At 33.3% G+C, this 27,971-nt stretch overlaps 1 protein-coding gene across 4 annotated transcripts in view; it reads right to left on the reverse strand.

Moving 5' to 3' along the window:
* Positions 1-3,864: 3,864 nt before the first annotated feature.
* map7d1b (MAP7 domain containing 1b) overlaps positions 3,865-27,971 on the reverse strand; it is a 53,867-nt gene continuing 29,760 nt past the window's right edge. For 2 of the 4 annotated variants that reach the window (XM_051136541.1, XM_051136540.1), the window contains 15 exons: positions 23,928-24,091; positions 22,455-22,563; positions 20,216-20,320; positions 15,125-15,244; positions 13,152-13,294; positions 12,720-12,850; positions 10,737-10,975; positions 10,302-10,584; positions 8,511-8,670; positions 6,931-7,035; positions 6,746-6,796; positions 6,607-6,655; positions 6,443-6,521; positions 6,113-6,345; positions 3,865-4,435 (listed from right to left, as the gene is read on the reverse strand). In XM_051136541.1, the coding sequence (XP_050992498.1) occupies positions 4,425-4,435; positions 6,113-6,345; positions 6,443-6,521; positions 6,607-6,655; positions 6,746-6,796; positions 6,931-7,035; positions 8,511-8,670; positions 10,302-10,584; positions 10,737-10,975; positions 12,720-12,850; positions 13,152-13,294; positions 15,125-15,244; positions 20,216-20,320; positions 22,455-22,563; positions 23,928-24,091 (1,982 nt within the window). In that variant the 3' untranslated portion in view covers positions 3,865-4,424. The remainder of the gene's footprint in view (positions 4,436-6,112; positions 6,346-6,442; positions 6,522-6,606; positions 6,656-6,745; positions 6,797-6,930; positions 7,036-8,510; positions 8,671-10,301; positions 10,585-10,736; positions 10,976-12,719; positions 12,851-13,151; positions 13,295-15,124; positions 15,245-20,215; positions 20,321-22,454; positions 22,564-23,927; positions 24,092-27,971) is intronic. The other 2 variants (XM_051136543.1, XM_051136542.1) reach the window with 1 other exon arrangement.

Raw genomic sequence — 27,971 nt, forward strand, 5'->3', positions numbered from 1 at the left:
CCCTAAGGAAGAGCTGCTCTGGAAACTTTATATATCAACCATTTCTGGATTTTTTTTTTTTATGGTGCAGCTGCAAGCAGGTATATAAAGTCATTAAACAAAGCAGCTCGCTGTGAAGCAAATATGTGGCTGATGAAAACATGCTGCAAGACCACATTTAAATGGAGAGGTTGCAAATAAATGTGGCGCACACGCATTTATCCACACATACATGCTTATCAACAGCTACCAAAACAGCCCCACAACAAGCAACCAGTACATTCTCAGTTGTCTTCACATCTTGCCTCATGGGAAAACGGCCAGTGCAGCTTTATATTGTTCATCCTGTGCACCAAGGGTTCATGACACAGCATACTGTTTAAAAGGTCTTTAAAGGTCAAAGGTTAGTGTCAAACATGAACTTTGGATCCAGAGCTCAGTCAGGCATCATGCAAAGCAATATTGTGTTGTGAGATTAATATCAAAGCCAGTGTTATTTTACTACTAATTATATATTTATGAATGATTTTAATAAGCTTTTATCTGCATATTTTATTTTATTATATTAGTTTCCTTTTTTCTATTTAGCTTTAATTTTATTTTATTCAGCTTTAGTTTTATCTTTTTTCGTTTTGCTCAAATATGCTAAGATACCAAAGTCTTGTATTAATTTTAGGAGAAACATCTAAGACAAACTTGTAGCATGACTTAAAAAGTTTCCTGAGCTCTCCTGAGCAACCATAGAGCAACTTTTTTTTCCCCTAGGTGTTATTCAAATCAAATGCAAAGCTGAGACCAGTTTTTGTGGACTCAGGTGGTATGCTCCGTCACTCATTAAGATCCTATTCGTTCCTGTCATGCCAAATGAATTCAAACCCAGCTGGCAGCATATACCTTACTCATAACTCACTTTGTATCTGTTATCATCCATCTAAAAATACAGTGTCTAAGAGGAGCCTCAGACTATCAAGGCCAAGAACATGTCAGTGGGTATGTGTGGTGTCGAAACTCCTGCTGGACGCTGCCAGTTAAAACAATGTGATTTAAGCATTTTTTTCTGTAGATAAAATGATAATAATAGCATACTGTCACTAAAAAATAAATAAAATGATTAAATTGCTTAAAAGTTACTCACCTCAGGTTGGATAACAGATTTAAATTGAGGGCAAAAAAGGGAATTACTTGTTTTTGCACCATTATTGAGAAAGGTGAAATTTTAAGTTTTCAACTACTAAAGGAAAAGTTTTTTCTAAAAAATCAGGACTTCTACAGATACCTCCAGGTTAGAAATTATTATGATCAAAAAATAAAAAGAAAACCTGAAGATAATTTGAATCCATTGATAGACCTTGCTTAAGAGGGCATACACATCAGGTATTAGACATAATATTGTTTCTCAGATATACAAGTATTAGTTTGGAAAATATGAAAACACACTCTACAATTTATATTAAGGAGAAATGGAGGACAGAATGTGGAATAAACTTTACTGAAGAAGAGTGGTCCAATATATGGAAATTTCAATGGAAATCAACTAGTTCACTAAATCGGAAAGAATACTGTTGGAAAAACATTATTAGATATTTTAAAACACCAGTACAAATGGCCAAATACAGTAATATTTCTCCAAAATGTTGGCGAAATTGTCGATGTAATGAATCAAACCATTATCATATATTTTGGGAATGCCTACATATTCAAGAATACTGGAAAGAAATACAAGAGGCTCTTGAATATATCTTTAGAAGAGACATACCTCTAGAAAGCAAATTGCTGTATTTTGGCTGTGTATATCCAGATATAGTAACAGCAGATGATAAATACTTGATGGGTGTGCTTTTGGCAGCCAGCAAGAAAGCAATTACACGTAAATGGTTAAACCAAGAGAAACCAACTTTAGATAATTGGATAGATGTGACCATAGAGATTTATACGATGGAAAAGATCACATTTTTGGTCAATTTAAAGAAGAATTCATTCCTAGGAAAATGGAGGAAATGGGTTGAATATGTATCAGAAAGAAGGCCTGATTTTGTTGTTATAAATAAAGAAAAGATATGTATATATATAGTTATAATATATGTTTATATATATATATATATATATATATATATATATACATATATACACACACATATATATGTACATTTGCAAATATGCATATAACCTGTCATCTGAGGTTATTCTGTATGGAATTGATTTAGGACACATGTTCTCACCCTGGATGTATATAGTTTCTTTTTTTTTTTTCCTTTTCTTCAACGTTATTTCTCTTTGTAAAAAGGAAAACTGGTTATACTGTGAAACAGTTTAATGAAGGCTGAGTATAACTTATGGTTTAAATATACTGTGTAATTGTACACATCCACATATTGTAAAGATAATCTTTGGTTACACTGAGCATTGTATGTAACTTGAAATATGCTATATGATTGTTTATGATTGTACTCGAATATTCACAATAAATAAAAATAAAATAGAAAAAAAAAGTGACTAACCTCATGTCATCCTGGATGAGTTTGTTTCTTTGTCAGAATAGACTTGGAGAAATTTAGCATTACATCAATTGCTGATTGACTGAGTTCGCATTACGTCACGGTTTGGTCAGTTACTCGGATGCGTGGCCCTATTGGAGATACTCAGATGTAAACAACAGCATTGTTCTGTCCATTTATGCTGTCTAAACAAAGGAAAAAACATGTGTAAGCTGTTAAATCATATAGAAAAGGACTTAGTAAGCAGGAAAGGGTGCAATATTTTGACAAACTAAAGTTAATAGGTGGTAAAGATACATACTAGCAGTATTAATTAACATATTAGCCTAATATTTCACCTACCTGGCCAGAAATGATAAGAACAAATGTTGTCAAGATTCTTGCCCTGGAAATCCTGGTTCAGTTTGGCCAACCACAAACGCATTTTGTTCCTCAGACAGTTTTTTTTGCACTCTTGTCCTTGATTTGTTATAACTTTTGTCAGTCTATAGTACTCCAAATGTTTTTTTCCCGGTCTGACCAATTAGTACAGCACACAACATGACAATAATTGACCATTTTCAGCAACAATAATCAGCAAAATATGCGCGTTTCGTTGGGTTTAATGGCATTGTTTACATTCAGTGCCGCCAATATGGCGACTGATGACGTGTCGTGAAAACTCTTAATCTGGGATCTTCTGCAGTGAATCGGTGCCATAAGAATGAGTCCAAACAGTTAATAAAAGCATCACAAAAATCCACAAGTAATCCACACGATTCCAGTCCATTAATTAACATCTTGTAAAGCAAAAAGCTGCATGTTTGTATCAAACAAATCTATCAATAAGATATTTTAACTTCAAAAATATGAGTCCAGAATCCATAACAATGCTTCCTCGAGAGAAAAAGGTTCATCCCAGATCCTTCAAAATCCATCAACATTTGTTTACAATAGTTTTGGACTGTTTGCGTATAAAAGGTGCTTGACTTGTTGACATTTCTCTCTTGATTTTAAACGAGATGGCCTTTTCACTGAAGAAAGCAATATTATGGATAGAGGACTCATATTTTTCTCATTTTTATTATTTTAACATCTCACTGTATGACCAGAACTGGGTGTCCATACACATGCATAGACTTTCTAAGAGAACGAGAAGTTATAGACCTAGTTTGTAAACTTAATAAATAAAATATGAATAGGAAAAGGACGACTTGAACACAAGTGTACACTTGAAGGCTGAGTTTACGTTCAGCGCTGCCCTCTACTGGCTGAAATGATTCACTGCACAAAAATAATATACTGCAAGTATGGCTACCGTGTAAAAAATGTTTTTCAGTTAAAAGTTGATGGGTCAAGCCCTTTCCACATTTCTGAGTTTCTCAGAAGCAGACAAAACTGACACAACAGGCCCTTTCATAAAGATTTATTCCACAGGTCTGTCATAATCAGGCAAATATACAGTAACATACAGAATATCGCCCTCTTCTGATACTCCACACGTTAAATAACGCAATAATTCAAGACACACGTTTTTCTACTTAAAAGAACAATAACAATACATCATAACAACAATAACAACAATAATAATTAATATCATAGTGATAGCCAAACATTGTGTATTTCCAAGTTGTATCTTTCTAAAATTCATCATATAGTGACTCTTTTAAGGTGCACCACATTATCGGCAGGTGACTTTTGAAAGAAACGCAACAATTTTGCACCATGACACACAGTGAAATAGACAGAGACTTTTTGCAAATGTTTTTATATGTATATAAGTGTCTTTTTAAGGTTCTCCTCCGCTTCTTTCACTTCCTCAAAGTGCTTCCACAGAAATCTGTGGTTTCTGTCTCGCTGTGTTTCTAAAGTTAAAGCAGTCTTTTTGTTGGTTTGGCACACGTCAGGGGTCGAAGCAGTGGTAGCGTAAGGCTTCTCTTCTCTTTTCTTCTCTTGCAAAAGGCTCTGCTCTCACAGGACCTCTGCAAGGGAAACAAGAGAGAAACAAACATGTTAAAAGAACTGACTGAGCCTTTAAAGGTTTTGTTAACCCAGAACATTCACGTCGTACTATGCCACTGAAACAGAAGTGACTGACACTGTCAAGCTCCAAAAGTGACAAAATAACAAAATGTTCTTTGCACAAAGCTACCACATAGCTTCGAAAACAAAGATATGTAAATCATTGTTCATTTCCATGCAGAAAAGAGAAGCTTGGGGATTCTGCTAACCATCTTTTATGTTCAGTCAAAGAAAGAGTTCAGATCAACTGAGAATGATGACAATTGTTATTTTTAGGTGAGCAATTCCTTATAACTCCAATTCCTTATAAATTCCTTATAATTCCATATAATCACTCATTAATATATTGTTGATGAAACCGTAACGGCAGTAAATTTCAATTTTATATGGATAATACTTTCATAAACATGTTTTTAAATGCTTCCAGTAGGCATGTTGCTATTATATATTTGTTATTATGAAATGTAAGTCATTTAAGACTTTTAAAAATAAAAAAAGTAAAGCAATTAATTAAATGTATGCTATTAATTCACTATTTTTTTTATATATTCATTCACTATATAATATTGAAATGTTATAAAGGTTAAAAAAAATCTGTACACTTACAAACAGACTTTTCTGACCTTATATTTGTTATATATTTATTCACTATATATTATTTACTAAAATATAATCATATAAAATGAAAGACATCTGTGTATTTATGTGTTTACTGGAATGAAATGTAAGACCTATTTAATGCACATTTGAATAAAATCTAATAAATTTTTTAAATTTAATAAAATCTTATAGAGAGAGAGAGAGAGCTACACTACCAGTCAAAAGTTTTTGAACAGAAAGATTTTTAATGTTTTTTTAAAGTCACTTCCATTAGCCAAGCCTGCATTCATTTGATCCAAAGTACAACAAAAACATTAAAATTCCTAAATATTTTTACTATGTAAAATAACTGTTTTCTATTTGAATATATTTTAAAACGTAATTTATTCCTGTGATTTTAAAGATGTGTTTTTAGCATCATTACTCCAGTCACATCATGATCCTTCATCATTCTAATACTCTGATTTACTGCTCAAAAAACATGCTTTATTATTATTATTATTATCAATATTTAAAATGGTAATAAAACAGTTTTAAATAAAACTTTAATAAAAATATAAAAAATATATAATATAAAAATATATAAAACTTTTTTTATTTTTCAGGATACCTTAATGCATAGAAAGATCTAAAGAATAATAATAATAATAATAATAATAATAAATGTCTTGAGCAGCAAATCAGCATATTAGAATGATTTCTGAAGGATCATGTGATTGGAATAATGATGCTAAAAATTAATCATCGAAATCACATGAATAAATCATATTTTTTAAAATATATTCAAACAGAAAACAGTTATTTTAAACAGTAAAAATATTGCAAGACTTTACTGTTTTTGCTGCACCTTGGATCAAAATATACAGGCTTGGTGAGCAGAAGAGACTTTTTCAAAAAAACATTATAATTCTTACTGTTCAAAAACTTTTGACTGGTAGTAATATATATTTATACACATCCACACACAGTAATATGATCATTAGTTTTCGTATTAATAAATTAATACCAATATCTAATCTAATAATATCCAATCTTACCTGCCACATGTTGAGGTTTCATAGGCCCCGCCTTCATCATGAACGGTTCCCCTCCCTCAAAGGCCATGATTGGGTCAGCAGGTTGGCCCTGCCCACTGTTTCCACTGCCACTGTGATTGGACAGCTTAATGATCTCCTCAAAGTCTGCTGCCTCTCCATTGGAGGACAGTCCATTCTGATGCTTAGTGGGCTGGACGCCGTTAATGACGGGTGCCGTGTCCCAGGACACAGAACTGAGGAAGAAACGTGTATAAAACTCAGCTTTTTGTCAGATAGCTGACAACAAAATATGCAAAACAAATCAAATCATGCCTAATTGTACAACTTTACCTCGTTTTCACATCTCCTTGTGATTGGTTAAAATTTGTCGCACCACTATGGAGAGCTTCTGAAGGATTTTTCTGGATCACTGCAAGATGAGAATAACAGCATTACATTTTTAATTTAAACTCATTTACAATTTACAATGCACATCACTACAAATCGATTTTTACCGCTGTCAGAGACTCTGCCATTCACTTGAGCTGGAGCCTTAACATCTTTCTGCAAAAAAACAAATAAATCACATTCATTTTCCTTTTGCTGTGTGTGTGAAATGAATTTAGACTAAATAAAAACACAGATGTGTCCCACCTGTCCTCCTGCGTCACTCTTACGAGTTCTTTTCATGATTTCTTCCAGACGCTAGAAAGGTGAACACAGATGTTAGTCAAACCCACAGGAAAAGAACATCACTTAAATATATCATATTTTCTCCTAGAAAGCAATTAGATTCATTATTTTCTCAATAAAAACCTTTGGAGAGTCTCTCGTCTTACCTTCTTTCTCTCCAGACGCTCCTGTTCTTCCTTCTGGAAGTGTTTCTCTCGTTCTACCCTTTGCCTCTCTGCTTCCTCACGGGCTTTGGATTCGGCCTCCTCTCGCTGGAAAGACACATATGAAACTTCATTATCCATATTTCCATTATACCTCTTTAAATTACCCATAAGCTCTACGACATGACACCAAGTCTGGGTAGAAAGGCAACATTAGTGTTTTTTTATTAACAAAAACTAAAAGTAAAATTAAAACTGTTAATTGTTTTCAGTAAATGTTGAATATACAAAAAGTTGAAATAAAATATAAAATATAAATATGTAAATATATATAAATGTAAGCTGAAGTGCTAAAATTACTTAAAAATAAATAAATAGGCTATACTGAAATATAAAAACTAATAAAAATGACAAAACCACATAAATGATTAAAATTACATAAAATGTCAAATTTAAACTAAAGATTTTTTTAAAGTAAAATTTAAATAAATTAAATGAAAACTAAAATTTAAACTTTAGAAATGTTTAAGTTGAAGTACTACATTACTAAAAAAAGAAAACTACACATGAATATTTAAAACAAATACAAAAATGCCAAAAGCATAGCAAAATTGCTCAAATTTACCACTACAAGCTAAAAATTTTTAAGCTATTTCAAAATATTAACAAATACTTCAATAGTATATAAATAATACTAAAATAACATAATGATCACACCAATAGTTGGTCAGGAAATGTATTGAATTTAAGGCTGATATTGCATACAACCTTCACTATTTCGTACAAACCCAATGTGTTTTAATTTCACTCCTCTACCACAAGGGGGAAGCAGCGGCCAAAAATTCCTTTTGTTTGATTAATTTTAGTATTCCTCACCTAAACACTGCAGTATCTTTCAACTGCATATCAGAAAATGGATTTCATTCTGAGTCATAGACATCACTGCATTAAATGCATTGCACAAATGCTTTAGTTTAATCTTTTAGCAGCCTAGAAATCCAGATTTATGGTTATATGTGTTCTCAGTCACAGTTTAGATATTGAGAAAATCCTTTTTGACGCTGCTCAGACACCACAGATGTGTTTGGACGTCCAGAGAGCCACAGACAGACCCATTAGGCCTGTCCTGCATGATCAAATCAGACCGGAGCACAAGCTTTGTGTCAAATGGGCTCTGTTGTGAAGGGCAGCAGCTGAATGAGAGTTGCCCTGAGGCTCATGTGACGTCACAGATCTGAACCACAGGAGACTATAGCTAATGCCCTTTTGTCTGCCTGTATCTCAGTCTCCTTGATGCCTTGCAGGTCTTTTGTATTAAAATGATTTTACTGAAGACTAAAGATAGATGTTAAAACATTTCTGTAGTAGGCAAAAGAAGCAAAACAAAGCTGATTTGAGCAAACTTGTAGATTCTGAATCAGTGCATACTAACTAAAACATATATGCAACAAATCTATCATTAAAATTAATATTATTTAAGGAACTGAAAGTGGCCAAGCCAATTAGTAACTAATAGGTGCTTTTAAAACTCTTCCAGAAAACTTGTTCTAAATGGTTTGTGTTACCCATGAAGCACTGCTCACCTGTTTCTGTAGACGCAGATTTTCCTCCTGCTCAGCTCGTGCTCTCTCCTGCGCCTCCCTCTCCTCCTGCAGACGCTGCTGCTCTGCCATGAAGCGTGCCTCCTCTTCTCTGCGCCTCCTCTCCTCCTCCTCACGCCTGGCATGCTCCTCACGCAGTGCTCTGGAGGAAGATGAGGCAGTGTTAGCGTCAAGACAGTTATGTATAGCTACTCTCAGTCAACACCTGGGAAGCAGGTTTATTACAGTTAACTAAAACCAAACCATGAAAAAAAAAACTTTTTTGATACTTGAAATAAAATATTAAAAAAACATTTCTCATATTATAAATAATAATAAACTACAGTATAAATAAAAAATTAAAAAAGACCGATGAAAATGACAAAAACAACAAAATTACTAAAACTTTAACTATAAAAATAGAAAATATCAAAATAAAAAGTAATTAAAACTTAAATATACTTCAGACTAATAATAAAATTATTATGGTAAAAATATAATAGACTAAATCTATATAAAAAAATAACACTGCTCAGAGAAGACCACCTATGATTATGGAAAAGTTGTAAAAATGATCTTTTACAAAATCATGTAAATCACAGTGTGATACATTTCTAAATCAAAATATAAATGCAGTTTGGGACAGCATTGCAGTTTCTAGCGTGAGTCAGCATGTTGCTACTATGATTTAAGACTGTTTAGCAACCATGCTTTAGCGTGGTTTAGCATGTAGCTCGCATGGTTTAACACCAATTAACATGTCGCGTGATTTAACATGGCTTAGCATGTCGATAGCATGATTCTAGCATGTTGCTACCATGATTTTGGATGGTTTAACCATGTTGCTAGAATGATTTGACATGCAATAGCATGTTGCTTGCATGATTTAACATAAATTAACATGTTGCTAGCACAATTTAACATGAATTAGCATGTCGTTAGGAAGATTTAATATGTTGCTAGCATGATTCTAGCATGATTAGTTACTAGCATGGTAAATGGAAAAGTTGTGAAAATGATCTTTTACAAAATCATGTAAATCACAGTGTGATAAATTTCTAAATCAAAAAAATAAATGTAATACCAATGTATTTATTATATTTAATAATAATTTATGTAACTTGATCAGCTTAAAAATATTTAATCTATAAAATTATTTTAAAAACCCTTATGCAATAATCAAACAACTGGAAAAGTCCTGGAAATTCAAAAACTACAGAAATTTAAAAACTCTGAAACTCTGTCAACCAGTATTATTGTAGTATTTTATACACTATTATACTTTAGTTTGATATTATAATTTTGCTTAAAATTTTGAATTAAGTTTTTGTTTTATTTTAATTTTTATTTTCTTTTTAGTATTTTTTTTTAGTGTTTTTATATTACAATTAGTTTGTTCACCCCAATTTTAGTTTTAATTCAGTTGTACTTTTTATTTATTTTCAGTTAGTATAGTCATTTTAGTGCTTTAAACTTAGTTGCAAAGGTAACACATTTTCCATCTAATATTCATATTTAAAGTATAGTAGTTAACATTTGAAGTAGATCAAAACCTTTCATCAAAGTTGTCCTAAAACCAAACCGATACCTCTTCTTGTCTTAGGACAACTTTGATTAACTTTTTTGATCTACTTCAAATGTTGACTACTGTAGTTTCAGATTAGTCCAATCAACTAACCAGGTTTAGTTACTAATAACAACCTCATGGAGAACATATTAAATGTCTATCATGCTTTTTCTTTCTGTCTAAGTGAGCTTGTCTTTATGTTGGCTATACAAAAAAGAACAACTAACTTGCTCCTCTGCTCCTGTTCTCGTCTCTCCTGCTCCTCCCTCTCTCTCTGCTCACGGGCCTGACGTCTCTTCTCCGCCAGCACGCGGGCCGCCTCCTCAGGATCATTGGTCCCAGCCGTGGGCTTGGCGATCGGAGGGCCGGGCTCAGGAGACAGCGATCGGGAAGGTGTGGCTGCCACATTGGCCGCCTCTGGTGTCTGAGGAGCCACTGTGATTGGTGCAGAGGGAGTGAGAGGCGTGGCTGGAGCCGAGGAGACGGTGATGTCAGGAACATTGGGGAGAGCTAAACAGAAAAAAAAACCAGAAGAATAAAAGTTTACATTTCGTTCATACATATTAAAGCTGTAAAAGTCCTTGAAAAGCATTGAGCCGTCACACTGATTGATCTGAGAGCAAACGCCTCTCTGCTTCGGTCGTCATGACGATCACACTCACTCTTTGTGTCCTTGGGAGGGTCAGCCTGACGGGGCTCCTTGGTTTCCACGGCGACAGCGGCGACGGCAGGGGGCTGCACGCGGGCGGGAGTCTGAGCCCGTTTAGGTCGGGTCTTGGTGCCAGGAGGAGTCCGGCCTGAAGAGGAGGCCGGTTTGGGGGACACCGCTGGATTGGGGGAAAGGGGGCGGCTCCTGGGCGTTGCAGGTGATGAAGCCCGGTTTTTAGCTTTGATATTTGGGCTAAAAAGAGAAGAGAATTTAGAACACATTCAAGGATAGAATAAACAAATTTGGTTTCAACAAATCTGAAAAAAATATTTTCATACTTTCTTACTTCATACATTTTTATCTTGATTTCCATCAAATTATTTTTGCTTTTTTTGTTAATTTTGTAATTAATTTATTTTTAATATTACTTTTTAGTTTGAATTAATGTTAGTTTTAGTTTTTTTTTTTTGTATTTATTGCCATTTAGTAATTTTAGTGCTTCAACTTAAACTATTTTGATAGTTCTAATTTTAATTTTAAATTCATTAAAATTTTGTGTAATTTTGTTATGTCCTTTGGTCATTTTTTAAAAACTTGTTTATATTATTATTATTATTATTTAGTTCCAATTCAGTTTTATTTTTATCAATTAAGTTTTTATTTAACTCTCATCCATCTTATGTAGTTATGATAAACTCATCAAATATTTCATTTGTAAGAACTGGCAGGGCATCTATTAAATTATTTTAAAAACTCTTATCCAGTAATCATAAACAACTGAAGAAGTCCTGGAAATTCACTGTTCAAAAACTACAGAAACTCTGTCAACCAGTGTTGTTTTAGTATTTTTATATGCCATTATACTCACAATTTTGTTTAATATTTTGAATTAGTTTTATTTAATATTTTAATTATTATTTTTTATATTTATTTTTAATTCATTTTAATTTTATTTTTAGTCATTTTGTTGTGTGCGTTGGTTATTTTATTTATTTATTTAATTTCCTTTTAATTTTTTTGTCAAATTTGAATTTTATTTATTTTTAATATTACTATTTAGTTTTAATTAATATTAGTCTTAGATTGTTTTTTATTTATTGCCATTTAGTAATTTTAGTGTTTCTACTTAAACTTATTTCTCATTTTTGTTTAGTTTAGCTTTCTTTAATTTTTTACTTTAGTTTATTTGGGTAATAAAGCAGTTTTTAATTTTTGATATTTTAGCTGGTTTTCTAGTGACAGTAAAAATGACTTAGTTACCTCGTATTTTTAGTTTTTATTTAATTTTTTGTAATTTTGTTATGTGCTTTTGTCATTTTTTAATAAAAACTTTATATTATATTAATGTTTAATATTTATTTCCAATGCAGATTTTCCACTAAAATTTAAAAACAAAATTTACTTGGGAATGAAAATAACTTAAGATATTACTTTCTTGAAAAACTGATCAAAGGTCAGCTAGGCAAAAAAGGCTATATTTTTTCTCTATGAGAGTTTTTTTTTTTTAGCCCACTGACATATTTTTACTTGTTTAAAGCATAAACTCACTTTATTCAACTGTTCAGAAAACAATACTTAGTATATATGCAGTATACACAAACCCTAAGCTGATGTTTAGCGATGTTTATCTTAGCAATAATGTGGATTTTGTCACAGTGAGGAAACACAACTTACGCTGGAAAATTGGCGTCTGTTTAAGAAACAGTATAAATAAACAATCAGGCAAGACAAGGATCGCCCATAATAAGAATACAACCTTAAATTCTATAATGGCTAATTTATCACTTTTTCCACAAAGCAACTGAACACAAAGGCTTGTAAAGAGCCAACAGTCTGCTACAAACCCTGCTGAGCTGGATCAGAGCCTTTCTTTGGCTCGTGAGCGCACAGTAATTTAACCTGCTGCAGCTTGGAGAGCATGTGTTGTATGTGTGTGTGAGTGTGTGTGTTTGTGAGAGAGAGAGAGAGAGAGAGAGAGAGAGAGAGAGAGAGTCACCTGGCTTCTGTTTTCGTTCTGGTTATGGATTGGGACTGTCTCTTCTTCTCTACTTTTTCTTTAGACAGTGCACTCTTCTCCTTTTCATTCTCCCGTTCTTTGTCTTTCTTTTCTTTCTTCTTCTTCTCAAACTAGAAGTAAACAACGATGGATCATTTTAAAGTCAAATCATGACAAACATGATTTTTTTTAGTAATTTAAAAGATATATTAATGTTTTTATTCAGTAAGGACACATGGCTCAAACGTGACAGTTAAGACATTTTTACAAAAGATTTTACAAATTATTTTCTCAGTATTATTGTTTTTATTACATTTTTTATTAAATAAATGCAGGCTTGGTGAGCATAAGAGACAATATTAGTGTTCACATTATCATTATTATATGAATAATTCTGCATTTGTGAGTGAGTTATTGTGTGCATGTATTTACCGGTGTAGAGTTGCGTCTCTGCTGGCGTTGTGTGATGTCAGGTGTGCTGGCTGAGACCCTCCAGCGTTCAGCGCTGTGCTGGTGAGGATGATGATGGGAGCAGGGCGTCAGAGGGGATACGGACGCAGAGCGGGAACACTGATCTGAGATCAGACAGAGACATGTTTAGAGACACTTTCTGTTGTTGTTGTTCAAAACACTACATACTGTGAGATCATACACTACAGGTTTGGGGTTAATTTTTTATGTTTCTAAAGACTTCTTTTATGCTCAGAAATGCTGTATTTATTTAATCAAAAATGCCATTAAAAACCGCAATATTGTGATATATTATTACTGTTTTAAATAGCTGTTTTCTAATTTAAAACATTTTCAAATGCATTTTAATTCTGTGATGCAAAGCTGAATTTTCAGCACCATTACTTCAGTCTTGAGTGTCAAATGATTCTTCGGAAATCATTCTAATATGCTGATTTGCTGCTCAAGAACATTTCTTATTATTACCAATCTTAAAGAAACATCTTACTAACCCCAAACCTTTGAACAGTGGTGTACATACAGATGATCTGTTATGTTTAGAACAGTCTTCTAGCATACTACAATATTTCCAGTGAGCAGTATTTATACTGTGAACATAATGTAAAGTTTCTATAAGCATGAAATGATTCTGAAATATGGAGTATAAAAACAAAGTACCTTGAACAGGGTATAATATATTCTAATCTGATTCATAAACTATGATTTTTTTTATCATTCTTGACTTATATGAACAGTCAAAACTCAATGCATTTTTACACAAAATTGAATAAAAAAATGCTATTTTTTTCTAAAATAACAACTGGACGTTATTACCAGTCAAAGGTTTTTGAACAGTCTCTTCTGCTCACTGAGCCTGCATTTATTTGATCCAAAGTACAGCAAAAACAGTAAAATTTTAAAACAAATATTTTTACTATTTAAAATAACCGTTTTCTCTTTGAATATATTTTAAAATGTCATTTATTCCTGTGATTTCAAAGCTGATTTTTTTTTTCAAAGCTGAATCTGGAGCGTTGTTGCTCCAGTCACATGATCCTTCAGAAATCATTCTAATATTCTGATTTGCTGCTCAAAAAACATTTATTGTTATGTCAAAAACAGATGAGTAGATGAGTAGAACAGTATTTATCTGAAATATAAATCTTTTGTAACATTATAAATGTCTTCATCATCACTTTTGATCAATTTAAAGCATCCTTGCTAAATAAAAGTATTAATTATAATAATAATAAAAAAATTCCTGAACAGCAAATCAGCATATTAGAATGATTTTTGAAGGACCTTCATAATGAAAATTTTGTTTGATCACAGTAATAAATTACATTTTAAAGTATATTCAAACAGAAAGCAGATATTTTGAATAGTAAAAATATTTTACAATTTTATTGTTTTAGCTGTACTTTGGGTTAAATAAATGCAGGCTTGGTGAGCAGAAAATACGTCTTTAAAAAACATGAAAAATCTTTTGACAAGTAGTGTACCATCTTACTGTTCAAAATGTATAGTGAATATAAAGGTGCATACCATTATACATACTTTTTTTTAAAAATTGTACAATAGTACATACTGTGCAATATGCAGTTAGCTAGTATTTTCTACTCTGAAGATCAAAAAGAAAATCAGCATTTATTTATCTGCTGAAAATTCTACTTTCAAACAGTCAATTTCATCAAATAAAAACAGTATATACTAAGCTCAAATCGAAAAAATAGACACAATTTGGTAATCAAAATTTATGTTAAACTGAGTCAAATAAAATAAAATAGAATGTTTTCACTGATTTTGGCAGACAAGATTAACGACTTGTTTTCTCTCAGTGTGGCCTGTTTATGATGTGTGTTTAACTCATTACATGGGTGTGCTTGTACTATGTGGTGAGTATAACCATTACCTCAAACTCCTGACATGTTAATTGTGTCTGATGTGTAACTCACGGGGGTCGCTGCTGTTCTGAAGAGTGGCGACGCTCCGGCTGCGAGCCAGAAAGGAAAGGGTGGGCGTCATCAGCCTCTCCACGATCCGGCTCTCCCACGGGCTCAGACGCAAGCTGCGGGCTGACACAAGAGGGAGTTGTTAGCATCGACACATGTGGACATACCGCAGGTCACTCGACGAAGAGCCAAAGCAAGTGCTCGTCCAATCATCTGGCAGTAACATCCAGTAACAGGGTGTCTGACCAATCAGAGCGGCTATTACTGGAAGTTGATATCCTCAGGCCCTTCGTTGAATGAACACTGACAGCGACTGCATGATCTGGACATGTTTGTGAACTTCTAATCCGAATTTTGTGATTGCTGTACTTATTTACACACATTCACACACTTCATTTGCTTATCACCTCATTGTAACTTCAAGGGAGTTAACCAGTTACTTAACCAGTACTATTACACATGCTGGTTAAACCAAGAATGCAGTAACTGAAGTATGTTAAGACTTTAATGCTTTATTGCTCAAAGTTTGCTCTTTCTTAGCTAATGGAGCTCTGTATGTTTCATTTACAGGAGAAGTTCATTTACAGAACAAACATTTACAGATAATGTACTCACCCCCTTGTCATCCAAGATGTTCATGTCTTTCTTTCTTCAGCCGTAAAGAAATTATGTTTTTTGATAAAAACATTTCAGCATTTCTCTTCATATAGTGGAGTTCAATGGTGCCCACGAGTTTGAACTTCCAAAATGTAGTTTAAATGCAGTTTCAAAGGGCTCTAAATGATCCCAGCCAAGGAAGAAGGGTCTTATCTAGTGAAATGATCAGTTATTTTCTTTCAAAAAAGACAATTTATATACTTTTTAACCTCAAATGCTCATCTTGTCTAGCTCTGAGTGAACTGGAACTGGAATACACAGAGTTCACGCAGAGCTAGACAAGAGGGGCATTTGCGGTAAAAAAAATATATAAATTCTAAAGTTTTAGAAAATAACCAAGCGTTTCGTTAAATAAGACCCTTCTTCCTCGGCTAAGATCATTTAGAGCCCTTTGAAGCTGCATTTAAACTGCATTTCGAAAGTTCGAAACTCGGGAGCACCATTGAAGTCCACTATATGGAGATAATTCCTGAAATGTTTTCCTCAAAAAACATAAACAGACATAAACGTCTTGGATGACAAGGGGGTGAGTAAATTATCTGTAAATTTTTGTTCAAGAAGTGAACTTCTCCTTTAAGTATACTTCTCTTCAAATTTTTTGTGACAAATAAAAATCATTGACTTACATGAATAGTACAGTAATAAGTTATATATACTACTATTCAAAAGTTTAGAGTAAGTAAGAAATTAATACTTTTATTCAGAAAGGACACATTAAATGAATCAAATGTGAAAGCAAATCAGCATATTGGAATGATTTCTCAAGGATCATGTGAAGCTGAAGATTGGAGTAATGATGCTGAAAATTCAGCTTTGCATCACAGGAATAAATTTTATTTTACAATATATTCAAATAGAAACTAGTTATTTTGAATTGTAATATCATATCACAATTTTTCTGTTTTTACTGTATTTTTAATCAAATAAATGCAGTCAATATTCAGACTTCATTCAAAAGTATTTAAATAGCTGACCCCAAACGGTGGTGTAGATGGCAAGAAATATGATGAGAAAACTTTGAGTTCATGTTGAGATCTTTTGATTGCAGTCTTTAATATTCTTGGCAAGTCTGAGCATGGTTTGAGACATCTTTGAGATCTCTTCTAATGCTCTAGAGGAGACAAATCTGAGAAACACCTGATTGCTCTCTAGGAGAAACATTGTAGATATTTTAGAGACTCCATTTACAAATTTTCTTTCCTATGAATGATTTAACCGCATGTCTAGATAAACAGCACTCTAATGCGAGTAAACAAGTAAAAACTGTTTTTATTCTGGGAATTATGGGATGCTTTGTTAATAATCTGAGAGCACATTAAAATGATATGTGTGCTGCCACACAGATGACTGAATGACAGCTCTCTACAGACATGAGAAAAACAAGTGACGTGACAAAGAAATGCATCTGTGGTCTTGTTTTCTCCCACGCTCCTTTGCTACGAACACACACACATTTTTTCCACTCAGGCACAAACAGGCAGAAAACACTCTGAGTGTCGTATTTGCAATCACAAAACATTAAAACGACACTGTGTACAAAAACTGACCCTTGTTCTCTATGTGGCAACAAGGTGGTGCTACGATCTGACACTTTAGCAACACGAGAAAATTTACAACAGTTCGTGACGGCTGGTCACTGGCTGTTGCTAGGCAACAGCTGCTTTTTTCTCCCCCACTGCGGCAAATTGTGCTGTTGCCTCAACTACTGTAACAGAAGGTTTGATCACGATCTAGGATATAAACTCTTGCTTTGAAACCATCTTTTTTCTATATGTTCTAAAAACACATTTCTAGAAGCTAGCTGCAAAAGATACCTCAAAACGTATATAACTGCAGCCGAAATGTGTTTTAATAAATGTTATGTGTTATATCTCAACAAAAAGTACACTCTGAGATGAGCGGTCATCTCTAATGACAGGGAAATAAGTACAGACCATGAGCTCCATGGATACCATGCGGTGCACAATGCTGTTATTATGTTGATTTATAGCCATCTGCATAGCCATGGTTTTGCTGACTTATCATTGGTATGTTCTGCTGCATGTGGATGTCAGCACACATTAAAAACCCATTATTTCCTTGGACAGGAACTTAAAATAAGGCTATGTTCAGAATAACTAGCATACTACTACTATTTCTCCAGGTTCTAGCATGCATACTGTGCATAGTGTGTAAATTATGCATGAAGAGTATCAGGATGGCATACTAACTTTTGCTGTGTAGAGTATATTAGAGAGAATACTAATAGCTATAGCTTACAATGCAATGTGCTCAAACTGATCTTCCATTTCTAGTAATTTCCATTTGTTTCATTTGACAGACAAGACTGGATTAAAAATGTGGAAAATAACCACTTGTGGAAATAAACATACAAAAAATGTAAAAAATAAAATAAATATTTATTAAAAATAAACCTTTTTGCTTTTGTATATAAACTACTATTCAAAAGTTTCGGGCCAGAAAGATTTAAAATGGAAAGAAATTAATAATTTCATTTAGTGAGGATGCATTAAATTGATCAAAAGTGACAGTAAAGATGTTTATAATATTACAAAATATTTTTATTTCAAATACTTTTTGCTCATCTTAACTTTGTATTCATCAAGGAAACCTGAACAAAAAAAATTAAGCAGCACATTATTAATGGCTGCTGAAAATTCTTTGCTATCAGAGGAATAAATTACATTTTTAAATAAATTACAATGAAAAACAGTTATTTTAAATTGCAGTAATATTTTACAACATTACTGTTTTATATTTATTTTAATCAAATAAATGGAGCCTTGGTGAGCATAAGATATTTTCAAAAACATGTAAAATTAGTATACCAACCCCCTAACATTTTGAATGGTTAGGACAAAAAAAAAAAATATATATATATATATATTTATATATATAAATATATAAATATATATATATATTATTGTCTTCTGCTCACCAAACCTGCATTTATTTAATCCAAAATATAGTGAAAGCAGTAATATTGTGAAATATTTGACTATTTAAATTAATGCTTTCTACTTGAGTGTCACATGATCCTTCAGAAATCATTATAATATGCTGATTTGCTGTTTAACAAGCATTTTTTATTATTACCAATATTAAAGCAGTTGAGTACATTTTTTTAGGATTCTTTGATGAATAGAAAGATCCAAAGATCAGCATTTACCTGAAATAAAAAGCCTTAGTAACATACACTATACCATTCAAAAGCTTGGAGTTAAAATAAGGTTTTTTGGAAATGAAATTATAGAAAATTAATACTTTTATTTAGCAAGGGTGCTTTAAATGGATCAAAAGCGATTATAAAGACATTTATAATGTTACAAAACATTTCTATTTTAGATAAATGTTGTTCTTTTGAACTTTCTATTCATCAAAGAATCCTGAAAAGATTCTACTCTGCTGTTTTCAACATAATAATAATAAAAAATGTTTTTGAGCAGCAAATCAGAACATTAGAATGATTTATGGTGGATTATATGACTGGAGTAATTATGCTAAAAATTCAGTTTTAAAATCACAGGAATACATTTCTGTAGAATAAAATATATTCAAATAGAAAACAGTTATTTTAAATAGTACAAATATTTCAAAATGTTACTGTTTTTGCTGTACGTTAGATCAAATAAATGTAGGCTTGGTGAGCAGAGACTTCTTTAAAAAAACATTAAAAATCTTACTATTCAAAAACTTTTGGCTGGTAGTGTATATATATATATAGAGAGAGAGAGAGAGAGAGAGAGAGAGAGATATGTTACGTTAAATTGACCAGAAGCTGCTAAGTTAATAAATTCTGTTATGTTTCCGTTCTTCGCATACAGTTTAATGAGCAGCAGACAGAAAGCAGTATGCAAGATTCCATTCTGAACACAGCCAGATCCATTTCACAACATGACTTTTTAATAATTCATCAACCAATTAAAGTGATTAAGATCACATTAGAGAAACATATATTACATCTCCTAACTTAGTTTTCAGTCCATTGTTTGATTATCACTGATCAACAGCCTTTTAAATCACACACTTAAGATAAAAACCAACCACCAGCACCACGACCCACAACAAAAACTAAAAGTGGTAACGGGAACACAAAACTATGAAAGAAATGAAATAAAAATAGATATTTCCACCACTTACTGGACCACAGATAAATAACCATCACAGACTATGATGCAACAATGTAAGCACTGATCAAAAAGTGCACGGAAGAAAAGATTACCCACGATGCAACACAAGAACAAGGGGGTTGTGGGGTGGGGAAGTGAATAAGAAAGGTGTGAGAATGACCATCGATCACCAGGCACAGGCACAGGCAAGCAGGCCACCAGAAATGAGCAAATCAAAAGTAGTTCATGAGAAACACAACTGAAGAACCAAAAACCAGACGAGGGAGGGATTTTTGGAGGTGAAACGCGGGAGCCGCTCCGTTCTTACTTCTGCAGGGCGAGTTCCAGAGCGTGGCCGAGGACTTGGACAGCCTGTTGTTAATCACAGGCTCCGTCTGCCGCGGCAGGTTGACCGTGGAGGCCGAGCATCTGCCTGCAGAACGCAACATAGAGAGCAGAGCGTTCATACTGACCCCGTGAGCCACGGCGGAGGGAGGGAGCGCGATACTGGTTTTCCCGAAGGAAGGGTCATGCAGACTTTCAGAGGGGAGAGCTGGAGGAGGCGGGTCACTCTTACATCAACTTGTGATCATGTAAGATGATTGTACATTTAAGATGTACATTAAATTCCATTGACAGCATTTTTATATGATGACTAACTTTTAAAAATACATGAATGCTCACCAGAACAGAACCATTCAAAAGTAATGGGGTTGGTAAGATTTTGTTTTTGAAAAAAGTTATTTATGCTCACCAAGGCTGCATTTATTTAATCAAAAATACAGTAAAAATAGCAAAACTGTGAAATATTATTACTATTTAAAAGAACTGTTTTCTATTTGAATACATTTTAAAATAGAATTTATTTCTGCAACGCAAAGCTGAATTTTCAGCATCATTACTCCAGTCTTTAGTGTCACATGATTCTTCAGAAATCATTCTAATATGCTGATCTGCTGTTCAAGAAACATTTCTTATTATCACTGTTAAAAACTGTTGCTCTGCTTATTTTTTGGTGGAAACTATTTTGTATTTTTCTAACATTATACATGTCTTTTCTGTCGATTTTGATCAATTTAATGCATCCTTGCTACAAAAAAAAATCAGTTTCTCAGAAAAATCTTTCTAACCCCAAAAATTTGAATGGCATTAAATATTTAGACATCTAGATAAGCACTATCCTAGTGAAAACACCAGCATTATCACCAGCATGTGTTGTGTTATGGATGATGGTTTCTAGCATGGCACGGCGCATGGCTTGGAAGTCCACTTCCAAAACAAAGATTCACATATAATGTCCTCAGCCCCTTTGTCATCCAAGATGTTCATGTCTTTCTTCTTCAGTCGTAAAGAAATTATGTTTTTTGAGGAAAACATTTCAGCATTTTTCTCCATATAATGGACTGATACGGTGCCCTGATTTTGAACTTCTAAAATGCAGTTTAAATGCGGCTTCAAACGATTAAAGAAAGAAGGACATCTTGGACGACAAGGGGGTGAGTACATTATATGTGAATCTTTGTTTTGGAAGTGAACTTCTCCTTTAACCAGCTTAACCATAAAAACCATGTTGGTCATCCATCATTAACAAATTCAAACAGCACACTAGACTTTCACACTGGTCCGATCTGGTCTTTTCAACAGGGTAGAACTGTGCAAAGTGATCCAACATGACATCACTTCCTGTAACCCACTGGTAACTCATCATATAAGTAAAAAAAACAACAGACTTTGTGTCTTTGTGTTATAATCAATGTCATAGATACAGTAGACAAATCAGCACCCATCACTGTGATGTTAAAGAGATAGTTCATATAAAAATAAAAATTCTGTCATCATTTAAAACCTGCATGACTTACTTTCTTCGGAGGAACACAAAATAATTGTTTGAAGAAACATCTCAGTGTGCTTTTGTCCATACAATGAAAGTCAATGATCACCAAAACTTAGTTCCCAACTTTCTTCAAAATTGTATTAGTTTGTTTGAATTCTACAGAAGAAAGGGGAGGAATTTCCCATTAAAATCCCATTATAACATCTCTTTTAAAGCTATTTGGTCAAATAATATGAAAATAAATCACACCTTTAACAAGAGATATTATCACAGTCATCTACCTACATAAATCCAGCACAGCTACTACAACACCAAACAAAAACTATTTGGTCTTAAATGGTTTGAAAGAAGAAGAAACATACAAAAGCCAAACAAAAGCAAAAATAAACAATATAAATGATGCTGATGCCGATGATTAGCTAGCTTTGTGGTGGCGAAACCATCATAAGATGGTTTTCTTCCCTTACGTTTGATGTCAAGATGAACTTAAAGTGGGCCAACAAAATCATAACCAGAGGATGACGCCTATAAACCATCCGCTAGAGTAAAATATCTGCACTGAAGACAAACTGACTGCTTTAACTCTTCCATTTGGACACAGAGTAAACACTGCTGAAGTCAAATACAATGTTGTGTCAACATAAGATGTTTCCAAGTTTATATCAAGTTCTCTTTTACGTTCCTGAGTGTAGTTTTAGTAGGTAATGATAAGTCTTTGACTAATGACACTTACTCTCTCTGCGGGAGGTCTGGTTCAAGCCGCCGGCCCATGACCACCTCTGCTGACGGATCTCAGCCCACGTTTTTTTGGTTGACCTCTTTATGGCAGATTCATACCTCTCCTGGAGAGAAAATATAATCACAAGACCATTTGGTTCATTATCCATCCTAATAAGATTCTGAATCACTTACATACTGTACCTGGTATTCATTTGTAGCTCATCAAATGTTAACTATACACACTAGAAAGCTTCACAACACTTTTATTCTTAATGTTTAACAGTACAAACCACCATTCAAAAGTTTGTGTAGATTTTTTTTAATGAAGTCTCTTATGCTCACCAAGTCTGCAATAGTTTGACCACAAATACTTTAAAAAAGTAATATTATTACAAAAAAAAACAAAAAAAAAAAACATTACAAATATTACAAAATGCCTGTTTTCTATTTTAATATATATTTCCGTCCATCAAAGCTGAATATTCAGCGTCATTACTCCAGTCATCAATGTCACATATCATTCTTTGATGAATATAAAGTTCAGAAGATTCTGCATTTATTTATAATAGAAATCTTTTGTGACATGATAAAGGTCTTTACTAATACATCCTTTCTGAATATAATTATGTTCTTAAGCAAAAACTAAATCTTACTGACCACAAACTTTTAAATGGATATTATGAATTTGTATGAATATTGTTTTACAATTTGAAACTTAACAAGCTTTTTTTTTAATAAGTTTTGCAAATTATTTATGCATCAAATATTTATAATATATGGTCTTTTCTTTGATATTTTGTCATGCTCAGGGTATCTGCAGGATTTTTAAGCTCAAATTTAAGACTTTTTAAGACCTGCAAAAATAAAATTAATACAATAGCAGCGTAGGGCAATATCTATGGTAACATAGTAAACTGTAAAATGACTGTAAAAAGCAAGATTTACAGTTCAGATACAGGTTTTCACAAAAACAAATTATAAAACGATGTTAAACGTATTATTTATACTAATTTATACTTATTTATAATTTATAATTATTATAATTTATAATTATTATCAATCATTATATTAATAAAATAGCATAAATATATTATTTATAATACCTCATTGTATAGATTTCTATAATGCATTATCTTCTTGTCGTCCACCAGTTCACATGGTTGTTGCAGCGTAAAAACATTGGTTGATTTTCGCTTTTGTCTAAACAAAAACAGCAGACGGCCTTAATGGAAACGCAAATTTATTCTCTGCCAGCAGGTGGCGCTTTCGAAACAGCAAAAATATAGCAGTTTCCCTGGTAACTGCAAAGATCTCTTGAAATCCTAATTCAGACTTTCGTTGTACCACTTAAGACTTTTTACGGCCTTAAATTCGATACAACTACAATTAAGACCTTTAAAAACATTTTAAGGACCCGCGGAAACCCTGCATTCTGTTTTTAAATGAATATTTTGCTTGCAACTAGTAGCACGCAGTGTCTCCATACCTTGTTCTTCTCTAGTTTCTGTCTCTGTTTTTCCTCCAATAGAGCTCTTCGTTTCTCCGCCTTCAGTCGCTGTTCCTCTAACTTCCTCCTGCGCTCCTCCAACTGGCTTTCACGCAAACGCCGTGCCTTCTCCTCCTTCTCCAGCCACTGAGCTTTCTTGGCCGCTGAAAGGAACAGAGAGAGTCTCTTATGACATTTTCTGTTCTCAGTTACATTTTATCCAAAGGAATCGTTCACCCAAAAATGAAAATGTGCTGAAATTATCTAACCCTCAGGCCATCCAAGATGTAGATGAGTTTGTTTTCTGTTTTGGAGACATTTTTTTTATTCTTTACAACTTTCGGACAGTTTTGGCTTATAAACAGAGTTTAATCTGTTCATATTGCTCTCCTAATTCAGATTAGACAATTTAAGAAAGCAATATTATGGGTAGAGGACTCAATATTTTAGCTGGAAGCAGTGGCTTGAGATTAAAAAAGTCTTAATAATGGATTTGTTTCTTACAAACACACAGCTTTCTGCTTCAAAACATATTGGTGGACTGAAGTGGTGTGGATTACTTGTGGATTATTGTGATGTTTTTAATCAGCTGTTTGGACTCTCATTCTGACGGCACCCATTTACTGCAGAGGATCCATTGGTGAGCAAGTGATGCAATGCTAAATTTCTCCAAATGTGTTACCATCAAGAAGCAAACTCATCTATATCTTGGATGACATGAGGGTGAGTAAATTTTTCAGCAAATTTTCATTTTTTGACTATTTAACTATTTAAGTGTCTTTCCTTCATATGTTACTCATTCCTGAGGAGAAATAAAAATAGACACAAATAAAATTATAATCATCTTTGACTTCTGATTGCAGACTTTGGTCTGAGCAAAACTGAACATATTCAAAGGCATTAAGATGTTTCCTAAAACCTCAAAGACACGTGTGATCACTGACTTCTGCCGAAGTCTCAATTTAGCTAAAATCTCATTACTATCTGGCAGAAATAAATGAGATATTAAAAATACCTCTTCTATGAATTTTCCATCTATAATCTGATTGTTTTACGTTCCTTCAACATTAACCATTGCAATCACACCCGACTGTTGATTTACATTCCTCTGAGAATTGTATATTTATAAAATCCAGTGCTTTGAGGAAAATGAAACTGCTAATAAAACAGCATTTTTCTCTCATGTGGGTTCAGTCGTTTCACTTCAAAAACAATTAAAAACCAATCAAAGCTCTTTATTTTGAACCCCAAGCATGCTGTGCGGCAGCTGGATGCATTCTGCTCACAGGCCCAGTTTAAGAAACACACGAGACATCACACTGTGGAATTTCCTGTTTTTCAGTCCCTCAACCATAACTAAGTCTACACACACACAACGGTCCAGATGGGATTTGAGTTGAGGAATACAAACACAGAGGAACCGCTTCCATTCACAACATCGCTTTAGATCCGCGTGGGGCGACCCACGGTATTTACTTTACCCTGTTTCATTTCAAAGGCATATCCGCTTTATACCACAGGAAATGCAGTGACTCAATAATGAGATGAGCTGTGACTCCAAAGATTGTGTTTGAGAAGCACTTAAGTTTACTGAACACAAACCAGGCGAAAAATCTGAACAGAGAACATGTGGCTGCATTGTTTCCAGTTAAGTAAAAGGACCATCTAAGTAATGGCATTTATTTATTTACATGGCAATATACAGTTGAGGTCAAACGTTTACATGCACCTTGTGGAATCTATTGTGGAGTTTTATTTAGTACTGACCTAATAAGATATTTCACATAAAAGACATTTTCATACAGTCCACAAGAAAAAAATAATAGTTGAATTTATAAAAATGACCCGTTCAAAAGTTTACACACACTTGATTCTTAATACTGTGGTGTTACCTGAATGATCCACAGCTGTATTTTTTTTTTTTTTTTGAAAGTTGTTTATGAGTCCCTTGTTTGTCCTAAACAGTTAAACAGCCATTGTTTTTCAGAAAAATCCTTCCAGGTCCCACAAATTCTTTGGTTTTTCAGCATTTTTGTGTATTTGAACCCTTTCCAACAATGACTGTATGCTTTTGAGATCCATCTTTTCACACTGAGAACAACTGAGGGACTCATATGCAACTATTACAGAAGGTTCAAATGCTCAAAAAACATGCATTAAGAGCCAGGGGTTGAAAACTTTTGAACAGAATGAAGATGTGTACATTTTTCTTATTTTGCCTAAATATCATATTTTCTTCATTTAGTATTGTCCTTCAGAAGCTACAGAAGATACCTACATGTTTCCCAGAAGACAAAATAAGTTACATTTACCCTGATCTTCAAGTTTATGCATTTGAATGCATTGTTTTCTTCTGGAGCATCAGTGAGCGTTTGAACCTTCTGTAATAGTTGCATACGAGTCCCTCAGTTGTTGTGAAAAGATGGATCTCAAAATCATACAAGAATTTGTGGGACCTGAAGGATTTTTTTTCTGAAGAACAGCAGGCAGTTTAACAGGGTCATTTTTATAAATTCAACTGCTATTTTCTCTTGTGGACTATATGTGAACATCTTATGTGAAATATCTTTTTCAGGTCAGTACTAAATAAAAAATAACATGCATTTTGTATGATCCCTCTTATTTTAGTAAAATAATTAACATTTTGCAGATTCTCCAAGGTGTATGTGAACTTTTGATTGTATATTTATATACATATTCCCATCGCTTTTATATTGCTTTTTACTACATAAAAATCTTGCAAAATTTAGTTGCATAAAATTACTTTCAGCATTAACTTAAATAGTATATTATGTTGCCTAATTATGTTGTTATATTATATAGCTTTCTTGTTAAATAAAACATTGCAAAATTTCAGATTCATCACTTTAACATTAACTTAAATCATCCCTTATGTAGACTGTTAGCAGAGATGTAGTCTGTGCACTGAATAATGTGTAATTCTGACTTTCTCTAAATCCAATTACATAAAACCCTTCAATCCTTTATAAGTTATATAACAAAACTGTTTAACATCCTTTAAAGTAAGATGATCTCAGCCTTTCACACTTTAAACCACTGGGTCTCAGCTGCAGCAAACCACAAGCGAACTAAACAGTGCACGCTAATCCTATTAGTTTCATACAATATGCTATATGACAGTGCGCTGAAAAATAGATTTTATTCTCTATGCGATTCAGTGGGGCAGCAATCCAGCATTACAACGCCTGCTTCGTTCTAACAGCTAAGCCAGGTTTAGGCCTTTGTATACACGACATTTGTCAAGATATTTCATCTCAAGCTACAATAAACCCTTTATGTAAAGTCTGCTCCTGACTTGTCAAACTGATAAACAGCTGGACAGCCAAAAACTGTGGTTTATCTGCGTCTGTACAGCTGAAAGTGAGCTGATAGCCAAGCAGGCTAATCATGCTAATGGCAAACGTAATTACAGCTAATCTGAGAGAGGGAGGCATGGCTAAATGAACTGTAATGATGGCACGTTTTTCACCCTGTGCCTGCAGGGATCTATTAGATAGTTAAAAGTGGAAAATATGAGACACATGCATTAATTTATGAAGATTGGTGCACATGGAAATGATAAAATATGCATGTATTTCACAATCATTTGTAGCATGGAGTAGCCTGCGTTTTTGCAGTACTGCAAAAGATGTTTAAAAACAGATTTTATTTTATTTTTTTTATGATATATACACTACCAGTCAAAAGTTTTTGAACAGTAAGACGTTTTTTAAAGAATTCCGCTCACCAAGTCTGCATTTATTTGATCCAAAATGCAGCAAAAGCAGTAATATTGTGAAATATTTTTACTATTTAAAATAACTGCTTTGTATTTGAATATGTTTTAAAATGGAATTTATTCCTGTGATCAAATCTAAATTTTCAGCCTCATTACTCCATTGTTCAGTGTCACATGATCCTTCATTTATTATTATTATCAGTATTTAAAACAGCGGAGTACTTTTTTTCAGGATTCTTTGATGAACAGAAAGATCCAAAGATCAGCATTTATCTGAAATAAAAAGCTTTTGTAACATTATACAC

Source organism: Labeo rohita, chromosome 19 (genome assembly GCF_022985175.1).
Source record: "Labeo rohita strain BAU-BD-2019 chromosome 19, IGBB_LRoh.1.0, whole genome shotgun sequence".
NCBI classification, from domain to species: domain Eukaryota; kingdom Metazoa; phylum Chordata; class Actinopteri; order Cypriniformes; family Cyprinidae; genus Labeo; species Labeo rohita.